This window comes from Solanum tuberosum, unplaced genomic scaffold (genome assembly GCF_000226075.1).
Source record: "Solanum tuberosum cultivar DM 1-3 516 R44 unplaced genomic scaffold, SolTub_3.0 scf00098, whole genome shotgun sequence".
NCBI lineage: Eukaryota > Viridiplantae > Streptophyta > Magnoliopsida > Solanales > Solanaceae > Solanum > Solanum tuberosum.
Genome location: NW_006239026.1, coordinates 742,478 through 754,689, shown reverse-complemented (window position 1 = coordinate 754,689; position 12,212 = coordinate 742,478). Strand labels below are relative to the sequence as shown.

General features: G+C 31.3%; 1 protein-coding gene across 1 annotated transcript; it reads right to left on the bottom strand.

The window, feature by feature from the left end:
• Nucleotides 1-1,797: 1,797 nt before the first annotated feature.
• LOC102579753 (receptor-like kinase TMK3) lies at nucleotides 1,798-5,559 on the bottom strand. The gene is made up of 2 exons (XM_006348410.2): nucleotides 2,773-5,559; nucleotides 1,798-2,585 (listed from the first exon to the last, which is right to left on the bottom strand). The coding sequence occupies exons 1-2, from the start codon at nucleotides 5,153-5,155 to the stop codon at nucleotides 2,077-2,079; spliced, it is 2,892 nt and encodes a 963-aa protein (XP_006348472.1). The 5' UTR covers nucleotides 5,156-5,559; the 3' UTR covers nucleotides 1,798-2,076.
• Between the last annotated feature and the right edge of the window lie 6,653 nt (nucleotides 5,560-12,212).

Genomic DNA, 12,212 nt, shown 5'->3' with positions numbered 1-12,212 from the left:
ATGCCTAAAATGATTTAACTTTTAAAGCTCCTATTTTATTTTATTTAAAAAATAAATAAATTGTTATGACAATAAAAAATTACGTCTCAAATTTAAGTTAGTTAGAAATTTGTCCGAAACTATTATAAATTAACTAACTTTTACCTACTAACGTTAATTTACTTCTTTTAATATTGATGATGTGTCCACCAAACATTAATTAGGTTCGAGTCTTAAAAATTAAATCGTCATTAATAGAGATTAGGAAGCACTATACCTTTCAACTAAATTTTTTCTGCATGAATTTAAATTAGTCGAGCCTCATAATAAATATTGAATGCAATCCAAGTCAAAATAAAAAAGACGACATCTCAAAAAAACCAGAACCAACTTAAAATTTACCATCCTTGAAAATTATCCACTTATTTTTATATAAGCAAAGTTGCTCTCTAGATCGTATTTGTAAGTTGAAGTTAAAGGGCAAAATTTTGTCAACATCATGCAAAATTACATCACAAACAACTATTAGAGTCATTGAATATCTTCACATTCTTAATCATAAGTTTTAAAATAAGATATTTCGTTTGAAACTGCTTTATCCTTTAATGAATCCTACGCAATATAAATTCAGATTAATCAAAAGGATACCAACCATGAAATGATTTTTTTATTATTATTTTTAAAAAGTTAGGAGAGTCACAAGATTGTGATTTTTTTAGTTGATATTTTGGTTAGGAAACCTATGAAAAGTGATAAGGACTAGCACCAAATATGTGGACCAAATATAAAGTGACTCATGCATGAATGATGGTAATAAAATCTACATCCCCTTGAATTATACTAATTATATTAATTAGTGTACAAATTATAGTCTTAATTCCATGTCAATCAAGTAATCTAATCTGTTGGTTAGTTTAAAGACCATTTTTTGATACTTGAAAATGACAATCCTTCTGCTCACCTAGATTTTGACAATGTCAACTGTTTCTGTTGGAAATTTGTGCTTTTTTTGAATGGCAGTTTCAACCTTAAATTAGTGATAGTGCTAATCTTATTCTACAATTCAAACTCGTGATTTATAGATCACACGGTGACAATTGTACTGTGACTTAAAGGTCACATGGAGACAATTGTACGGTTGCTCCAATGCAACTTAACTGTGACCTATAGATCACAAGGAGACAACTATAATGTTGCTCCAAGCAACTGTACCGTACCGTGAACTGTAGGTCATATGAAAATAATAGTACCATCGTTTCAAGGCTTCCCCTTCAAGAAAACTTAAATTATTGTATTAATGGTGTTTGAGGACTCACTGAGGGACTATATATGTGTTGCTCGGATTCTTCAAATATGTCGATGGTTCGTGCGGCAATATTTTTAGAGAGTCAGAACAATATAACTGAGGATTACTAGAAGCCATGCCTTTTTAAGTGCTAAAAGATCAAAGGTAAAGAACATATTAACTTCAAAATTAAAATGTGATCAACAAAATGAGATATCTAATACTATGCTCGAACCCTCTAAAAAATGATGTTGCACTCGTGTTGGATACTCTAAATAATGCATAGCTTTCGAAGGATCTATCACACACTCGACAATATTTTTGAAGAATCTGAGCAACATATGTTATACTTTTTCTCAAAACAGCAGTGATGAGGGAAGCATAAAGGTTAACTTTCTCCAAGTGTTGCCATATTTGAGCAGAAGGAAGAAGCCATATGGTTAGATTCATCGAATCAAGCGACATATTCTATTACAAGGCTATCTCAACATCAGTATGTTTCTCAACACAGAACTTCTGAAGCAGCAAACTAGACGACGAAAATAAGCAAAGTTGTAAGAAATGCTCTTAAATCTCACAATAGTATATAGAAGATGAAAATAGTGACTGAGCGAGGAGTTTAACCGATGTATAGTTCTCCTTCATCACTATTTTGTATCTACAGAAGGAACTGAGGCTACACATAGTTTGAATATCTAATACATTCACATTGAAGGGGGAGAAATGAACGAAGGCACGTGGAAAATACGATCAAAATCTCACACAATACAAAGAAAATTGATATCTACATCTACTACATAGAAGTACCTCCATTATCTACCATCAGCTGATGTAAATGAATCTGCAAATCCAGTTGGTCTTGCAGGGATACTACCCTTACTGTCCTCGAGGTCCACGTAACTTAAGTCTTTTCCTTCCGATTCTTGCCAGCCCTTGACCATTTGATTGAGGGGAAGACTGTAGTCGATACCACAATAGTCCTCTGGATCATCCTCAAGAGGCTTCCATTTCTCAACAAGTGGGGAGAGCACGTTTACAGCGTGGCCCATATCTGGCCGTTGACCAGGTTCTCTTGCAGTGCAATGACCAGCAAGTTCAGCTAAGGTGGAAATGCTCTTGGTTATCTCATCTTTCACGTCTAGAGCTGGATCAATGACTGTCATAAGCTTCTCTTTAGAGGATTTGGCATTCCAGAACCACGAAACCAAGTACTGGCTTTCCTCAGGTCTATCCTCATCTAGTGCCATCATCCCAGTTAACAACTCCATTAGCACAACACCAAAGCTAAAGACATCAGCTTTCGTGGTGATTTTACCCGTAACTGGATCAAATAAACATCTCATGTTAGTTCGGAAAACAGTACATTGGTATGCAAAAAAATAAAATGCTATACATCAGAATTGAGTTGAGCAAACTCTAGGTGTCTGCAAAAGTAAAAATTGTCATATAAACATGCATTTTAAAAAATCATCTTTTCTCTTTGACAAAGTAAGCAAAAAATTGCTTACCAGCATATTCAGGTGCCAGATATCCAAAAGTTCCGGCCAGCCTGGTGACCACAGATTTCTCTTTATCAGGAGCAAGTTTCACGAGTCCAAAGTCGGATACTTTTGCTCGGAAATCATCACCCAGCAAGATATTTGAGGATTTGAGATCTCTATGAATGAAACTCTGATGTGCTAGTGTGTGTAGATACTCCACACCTCTAGCAACATCTAAGGCAATATTAAGCCTTTTCTTCCAAGAGAGAGGCTCCAACTTGAACTTTTTCCAGCGGAAAAGATGTCTACTAAGTGCACCTTGTGGCATGTACTCATAAACCAGAATTCTTTCACTACCTTCAACAGAGTATCCCAGTAGAGACACTAAATGTCGATGCCGTACTTTTGAGAGAACATCAATTTCAGATCGAAATTCATCCAAAGCTTTGTTGCTAACAATACCAGCCTCCATTCTTTTGACAGCTATTTGTGTCCCATCATCTAATTCTCCCTTATAAACCACACCAAAACCACCACGCCCAAGTTCATTTTCCGGAGAAAAATTCTTAGTCACATTCCGAAGTACTTGAACCGATATGAGCAAATTCCCAGCTTCAATCATATGGGATTCACCACTGTGTATGCTAGCAGAACCACTTGCATTTACTGTGGAAAGACTTCTATTAGTCTGATTGGCGATCGCAATCTTGACCACATTATCCGAATCAGATGGATCTCTAGGATGAACCACAAGAGCAGTTGGAGCTTGATGGTTATCTTTACTCCTCTTACAGACATAAATGTACAGTGGAATAGCAAGAAAAATCAAAAGTAGAAAACCAGCAATAGGAACCACAACTATGGCTATCTTTGACTTTGAGTCCTTTTTTTCGGGTGACTGTTCACCGGGTTTAAAGATCACAGAGCTTGAACTGTTGGGTCGTGAAGATGGTACAGACGACGCAGGTGATGCTGCAGGCGTTGTGTTGTTGTTTGGTGAAGGATTTGCTCCAGGAGGACTAGAAGTCAGCTTTGGATTTCCATTTAGAACAAGTTTCAAAGGGGTGGTAAATTTAGGTAGAGGTGGAGAAATATTGTTATTACTCAAATCAAGAATAGACAGAGATTTCAAACTAGTCCAACTAGATGGAACAAAACCAGAAAGATTATTTGATTCAAGATAAATGCGAGTAACGGATTCAAGGTTCGCGATTGAAGGACTCAAGGTCCCGGAAAGATTAGACTTAGGCAAGTTTATGACACTAACTTTTTGGTTATCGTCACAGCTTATTCCCCACCAACGTCCATCGCAAGGGTTGTTTCCAGACCATGATTCAACAAGCCTAGAAGGATAATTCACACCATCAAGAAACTCTAAAAGTGCCATAACCTCAGGGGCACATACTGCTCCTTGTTTGGTTTGACAAAAAGAATTGGACATAAAACTAACAATAGTAGCCTTGAACTTAGGAACTGGTCCCATAAAATGATTATTATTCAAATCAAGATTGTCTAATGGCATATTTGCTAAACTTTCAGGGATTAATCCAACAAGGTTATTTGTATTCACATTGAGATCCTTCAGATTTGTTAGATTACCAATCTCTACTGGGATTTTACCTGAAAATTGGTTCCCATGAAGCCAAAGATGTGTAAGTGACACCATTGTTGCAACAACATCTATTGAACCACTCATACCATCACCCGACTGATCGTTCAACCAAAGCATCTTCAGCACTGCATCCTTGAAAGTACCTGGAATAGGCCCTGAAAGCCTATTTGTAGACAACAACAAAACCTCTAAAGAAGACATAGTTCCAAGAAATTCAGGCAAAGGACCAGCTAAATTGCAGTTTATCATTGTTAAATTGATCAACTGAGCTGAATCTTGAAGCCCATTTGGCAATGACCAACCACTAGTGGCATTTAGAGGATTTTCATCCAAAGCCAAAACTTGTAGATTCACAAGTCCATCAAAGAAATCTAATGGGATTGTGTCAAACTGATTGAAATCCAAGTAAGCAAAGCTCAATTCAGACAAACCACTAAAAGATGGCAACTTTCCACTAAATTGATTCTTTTGCAACCCCAAATGTGTCAACCTAGACAACTTATTCAAGTTTTGAGGTAAAGGGCCTTTTAACCCTAACCCCATAACTTGAATCTGTTGAATTCTACTACCACTACACACAATATGTGGCCAAACTGGAGAACCACAAGGGTCTCCACCATTTTCAGGCCATTTCAAGACCTCAGGATTTTCCAACCCTTTTCTAAACTCATTGATAACAGACAAGTCATTAGGGTCAGTGACAGTGAAAACAAGTGAAGCAAAAGCAAGAAACAGAGCTACAACAAACCATATGTGGTGAAAAAAAACCTCCATAGATGATCCACAAAGCAACAACATTTGAGCATTTGCATTAACATTCAACAAAGAAAAACCCCACTACAACAAAAATCAAGAAAGCTACAATCTTTGCCACCTAATGAGGTTGATTCTTGAAGACCCCCATGTCAAATCTTGAGACAATAAGAGGTGGAAAACATGGGGTTCAGATCACTAAACCCCAAAACAAAAAAGGAGAAAGAGAGTGATAATTGGAGTGAGAAAAAGCACAATGCTTGCTAGTTGCTACTACTATGGTGTTGTTCTTGCTGACAACACAGTAGTTTTTACAGAGTAATCCAAAAAATTTAATCTTTTTTTTTATAAGTGAAGATTTAGTAGCAAGAAATGACCATAAAGAGTGGATTTTTCATATGAGGAATGCTAATCCAAGAAAGTGAGAAACTATACCATATAATAATGGTATGTTTAGAGGGAAAATTTGTCTTGAAGACAAGAACTTGTAGGGGTATTATGGTCTTTTTCATAAGCATGTATCTGTATGTATTTAATTGGAGTAACTTTTTTTTTTTTTTGGGTTCATGTTTTTCATCCAGTCACATTCAAGATGGACCTGGTAGGGTTGGTTGTGGAAGTAATACAAAGTGATCGAACGGTGGAGTGGTAAGTGTTTATTCATTCTTAATTAGAGGTTTTGGGTTTAAGTTCTCTAGATACAAAGTTGTTTTTGTTAGAGAATGTTTACTCTAATGTGGGACTTTTCCGACGTAAATCTGAATTTAGTCGGACTTCTATACAGATACTAAACACTGAATGAGTATAACCCCTCTCCCCATCGCAAAATATGAAGTGATGAATATAACATTGGCGAAAAAATGAAATTTTGAACTCTTTATAAAGTTTGGACAATCTCCTTCATTTTGGGTTAGTTTTGGATTTTTAGTAAGGTTCAAGATCCAATTTGACATAATATCATAGTTAGGTTCAATACGAGGCCCTAAGAAATCGGGCAATTGTGGGAGGTGAAAATACATGTCTCTATATTGAAGGAGTGATGAATGAAATATCTCACATCGTGAATAAATAGAATTTTAAGCTCTTATAAGACGTGGACAATAATCCTCATCCTCTAAGCTAGTTTTTCAAATATGTGAGTTATATATATCCAAAATTTAATTTAAAATCTCTTTTTTTTTGGATAAAAAGTCTTTTATTTCAATTTTATTAAAAAAAAGATAAACCGCATCAGAAATCTCATGTTTAGACATGAAAAATATATCATGAACTAAAATTGATCGAACATTTAAAACGAATATCGAATATCGGACGGAAACAAATGAAGAAAGGGAATAACTCCACAAAAGTTATTGAATTTTAATTGTTATTAGTCTATACTATCAAAATTCAAAAGTAAGTACTACTCCTCCCATCCCAAAATGTGTGGTTTACTTTATAGCAGGTTCAATATTAATTTTATCATACTTTTGACTAGCTTTATTTTTATTTTTATATAGAAATATTTTACAAAAGTAATTTGTAAACTACTTTATAACAGGTTCAATATTAATTATTTAATGCATGCCTAACAAGAAAACATGATTATTAATGCACATGAATGTAAATTGTACCAATGAAGTTTAAGTAGTTGCATATTTGTTAGTAAAAGTTAAAATTTTGATATTCCTACATTATTAGTAGGTAGAGTTTTTAATGATTAAAACTATGTAAATTTGAATATTTGATTTTCCATATATATTTTTTGGAAGTTAATGATTTTCCATATATAATGACATATATGTTGTTGTTTCTTACGTTTGAAGACTTTGATTCCCAGCCAAGAAAACAAAAAACAAACAAAATATAATTTTAAATCACTGTTTTATTTGGCATACATACATTATTTATTGAACTTAATAGGATATCTCCAGAAAAAAGTAAAAAAATAAGTAAATAATCAATGGATGATTAATGCACAAATTGGATCAATCATTCTCCTCATAGAACATTACAAATATAATGGGACAATTTTATTTATAGAATTTTTCTATTCTTAAATCTTAATTATAGGTATCAAGTTTGAGTCTGGAATAAAAAATAAAAATTATGATACAAAGTGTTTTTCTGTGCAAATTTAAACCAATCAAACCCACAATAATATATCAAACACCGAGTGACTAAATAAAAAATAAATAAATATATAATATAGGCCAATTGATATTTTTATTACCTTGTATTTATTTGAACTCTTAATATCTTCTTCTTCTTCTTTTTTAATTAGAATTATTAAATATTTAAGAAGCACATAACAATATGGCCTAGTAATCAACAAAGTGGAGTGACCTATACAATTTCGAATTCAAATTTTAACAAAAATATTTGGTGATATGTTTCTGGTATTTTAATTTTGATATACAAAAATATTTGATATCATGCTAGTGAATATAAAAAGTACTGAATGAAATAACACATCTTACTCTAGCTGATAGTCTACTGTGACTCTTTTTTTTTTTTACTCAAACTTAAATCGATAATGTGAAGAAGCTCACATGAACAGAGTTGAACACCACCGTCATTAAAAAAATAATTAATATTATTATTTAAGTGTGTCATTATCTTGGTGGGGCATGCTTTGCAAAGCAAGCCTAACCACAAAGGTGGAGACAAAATGAGGTCCCATTTGTGGGGACTTAAGTTAAAATAGGTCAAAAAGTTGGGGCCATAATAACACTTTTATAATTTACTTTTTGTTTTGCCTTAATTAAAAAAACATGCTAATGCTAATTATTATTTAATTAAAAGAAAGTATTTTTGTCTTTGAATTGACAAAGATCTTATGTTTTATCTAAAGTTTATTTAGGGACTATTAGGTCGGTGTTGGAATTACCATTCTATGTGCTACAAATTTCATAAATGCCATTTAAAGATTAGTATTATTAATCACATTTAAACCCTAATTATTGAAGAAAATATAAGTAGTAATAAATAAATCAATAAGAAGTGAGTGGTAATTCAATATCACAACCATTTAAGTTGCATTTTAGAGGTGTAAAGTACAAAAAAAAATGTGAATTTTCGATTAATTTTTTTGTCAGAATATTATCAAATAAAATGAGATTTTAAAATTGTCATAAATACTATACTAATGAGTCAATTTCTACCGAATATTATTATATTTTTCACTCAACATCACTCTTGTATTCTAGAAATGAATAGAATTCGATTATCAAATTATATTGTCCTTTTTTTTGTGTTGTTCAATCTAGACTTTCTTACTTTTAGATTTAGTTAAATAATTTTCTTTTAACGACAATAAGGTAGATTAGATCAATTTGTCGACCCAAGAAAAAATAAAATCTAATTTTGATGCTAAGCACACATGTACCTATCAATTTCTATCAACATATAATAATAAATATACATCAAAGAAAAATTTAAAAGTCAATCTTTTTGAAATTTGAGCAAAAATATTGAATGGTCTATTTTGTTTTAAGGAAAAACTATGGTTCTTTCATTGAACATCAGAAATATTACTCTAACTACCAAGAGGATAATTTATGACTTTCTTACATGGGTATATGACTTAGTTTTAAAATTATATTATTTTTTTTGAAATAATAACATTTTTAGTTCCTTAATTATTGATAAATGTTGATATTGAACCTTGTGATATTTGGTAAAACATATATAACATTTAATAAGTTAAGAAATGTGTTTTTTTGAATTTCTTTATGAAGGAAATATGTTATATTACTATTAAAGACTGAATATCAAAACAAATTTAACATAACACATAGGTAGTTAGCTAGGTTGGCTATATGAATCCTCACTTTCAGTGAGGAAGTCACATATAGCTGAGGGGTATCAATCGATATCCCTTCGTCAAAAAATTACATTGTGTAGATAAAATAAAAATATATTTTGTATGTATATATAGTAGTACATATTGACCCTCTTTTTTATATTTTGATACTCCTTAGTTGAAATTCTAGGTCCGTCACTGCTCACTTCTTTTCACAATATGGAGGACATAAGGAAGATGAGGATTGTGCAAAGTTCGACGACCAACGTAAAACTTGTCAATTCATTATGAATCCTAATAAACGAAAATATAAAATTGAATAAAATAAAAATACATATATTTTTAATTATTATCTTGCTTTATGAGATGATACCTATAGACAAAGTGGGTCTGGTCAATATTTGGAGTAGAATTTGTGGGAATATTTTATAACAAAAGGCAAAAGCAATTGTCTGCTAAATCTAAATAAATAAATGCCTTCTGTCTTCAAATACATTGCTTGTAACAAGTACCAAAATCTAGAGTTGATATTAATATTAATGTTAACATAAGGAAAAAATTTACAAATAATTATTTTACATCTCTCGTAATTGAAAAATAGATATTATTATGAAATTTCAAATTTTCGATTCTAGTAACTGGAAAATCGATATCGTCATGAAATTTTAATTCTTATCAGATAAAATTTGATGATAATGACTATTTTAAAAAAAATTAATGTCATCTGAGATTGATTCGATTTTTTAACGCATTTTCCGGGTATGCTAGTCCTTCCATCTTTAGGATTTTTTTTAAAAGTGCATATGAATTTTATAAAGCTTCATAAAATTTTCATAATTTAGTCGAGCTAATTATAATTTAATTAACTTTAATGTATGTGTGGGCCCACATAAAAGTAGAAAAAAGTATTTAATATATTATAACATGGTGCATTTTATGTGCAAGTTGGAAGTGATTTGGATTAATGATAGTGACCAAAAGGTGAAAATAATGCAAAAGAAATGAGGAAAGGAGATTTAATATCTATTATATAAATTGAGTCTCGCAACGCACGACACATATATAGAAAGGAAAGTTTAGTTAAAGACACATATACTGAATTGGGAGAGAGATACATAATTTTTTCTATAAACATTTGGAGAATTTTCTACCTTATTATTTGCTTCGTTCATGTTTATTTCTTCATATTTAAATTTAACACATCTTTAAAAAATAATAAATAAATTAGTAATTTTACTATATCAACATAATTATTAGTATATATATGCTAAGAAATGAATAGATTTGATTTTAGTACTTAACAATAAAAAATAAATAAATATTAAATAATAAATTATCTCTTATTTTTCTAAACTAGACAAATACAAATGGACATTTATTGTTAGTATCGGAATAGCCTATGACCTATCGAAAACAAGCTATTTATCTCTATGAGATAGAATTAAGGTCTAAGTATATTCTACTCTCCTCATATTTTATTTGTGGTAGTACACTGAATACGCTATTACTATTATTATTATATAATGAATAAGTAAATGTGAACAATCTTTTCATTTTTCAAGTCGATCCGATCGATTCGTTTGTTATTTCTACATATAAAAAAATCAGCCACTCTCTGAATTTTCCAACCCCACTATTAAGAAAAAGAAGAAGATTTGTTTGGACCAATAGCTATACATTGTTGAAATATATTAAGAATTCTTATCCACACAAGTGTGAAAAAATTGTTTGGTCCAATTTCTACATTATTCAATCTATTTGGTCCACGTTACAATCAATAATTGGTTAGTCTGCTACAATAATTTTCAATATTAAGAAAAAAAAAACAAAATATTCACGTCGTTAACGATGGTGGTGGAGTGATAATTTTATTTTATTTTTAAATTAAAGGTCAACTGTCGAATTTGAGTTTTGAGAATGCAGGTGATCGTCTTTGCTATGAAAGGCTTAGTATTTGTCAAAGTGAAACTATTTCACTCGAATTTAAATTAGTCGAATCGCAAAATAGATATTAGACTTCGGATAGTAAATTAAAAGGGAGTTCATAGTTGACCTTTTATTGTATTACTCAATCACATTTTAACAGATCAACTTAGATGACTCACTAGCAAATAAACAATGAAATCTTATAAATCAAGTAACTAAAAGATGAAAATAACGTTATATATGTCTGACCGTAAAACTAATTATATTTAGGCTATACAATCAAATCTTATTATAACGGTCATTCATTGTAATAATATTTTATTATGACAACTTGATTTTCTTCAAAATCATTTTTTATACTATATTTACTTTTCTATTACAACATTCTACCCATAACAACAAGAGTTTTAACGCCAAAAGGGAAACTATTTTGACACAACGTACCAAAACATACCCTATCTGAAAACTAATATTTGGATACATTCTATTCTTTCAAACCTCACTTTGTGATATTACATGTGTATATATACACATAATTTTTAGTTGAGCAACTTTCACATATAGCAAACACAAAATTCATATTTGTATGTTATAGCAAAGTTTGCATAATTGTGCTCTATAGCAAACATATATATGTATAATTCGCTATACATATACAAAAAAAACAGTTGTATAATTCGTTATACATATACAAAGAAGGCAGTTGTATAATTTGCTATACATATACAAAAGAAAGCAATTGTATACAAAAGATCAATTGTATAATCTGTGTATGTATAAAACGAGAAAGAGAGAAAGACCAAAAAAAACTGGGCAGAAAAATATTTGTATTGTATAATTGTAAGTGTATAGGACAAAGATATATGTAATTGCATGTGTATATACAATTTTCTCTCGCTTTATACAAACAGAAGCGCAATTTATACATTTCGTTTCTGTTTGTATAGCGAGAGAGGCGAGGGTGGCGAGCGAGATCTGAGAAAGGTGAACGAAAATATATGTATATATACAATTTCCTTTCGCTTTATACAAACACAAACACATTTTATACTTTTGTGTTTGTATAAAAGCGAGAGAGGCGAGCGAGACTGCCACCAAACGAGAGTGGCAAGCGAGATTCCACCAGGGAGAGTGGCGAAAATAGCAATAGTTTGCTATAGGGTACAATTAAATCAAAGTATATTTATAGCATTTAATTTGAATTAATAGTTTGATATTATATACAATTTTCCCTTTTTAGTTTAAACAATTGATTCAATGTCTATTTAGATTAATTTTTTCAAATATTTTTTGTGAGTGCTGTTTAAGCCCATTGGGCTTTTCCACTCTCAAGTTGGTGTCTAAGTCCACTGGGTATTGTTGGGTCAAAATCGAAAAAATTGAAGCCCATCC

Excerpts from the sequence above, each read along its gene's own strand:
- LOC102579753 (XM_006348410.2), bottom strand. The coding sequence starts at position 5,155 with ATGTTGTTGCTTTGTGGATCATCTATGGAGGTTTTTTTTCACCACATA. Across the intron at positions 2,586-2,772 it reads TCTGGCACCTGAATATGCTG|TTACGGGTAAAATCACCACG; the intron begins GTAAGCAATTTT and ends TATTTGATCCAG.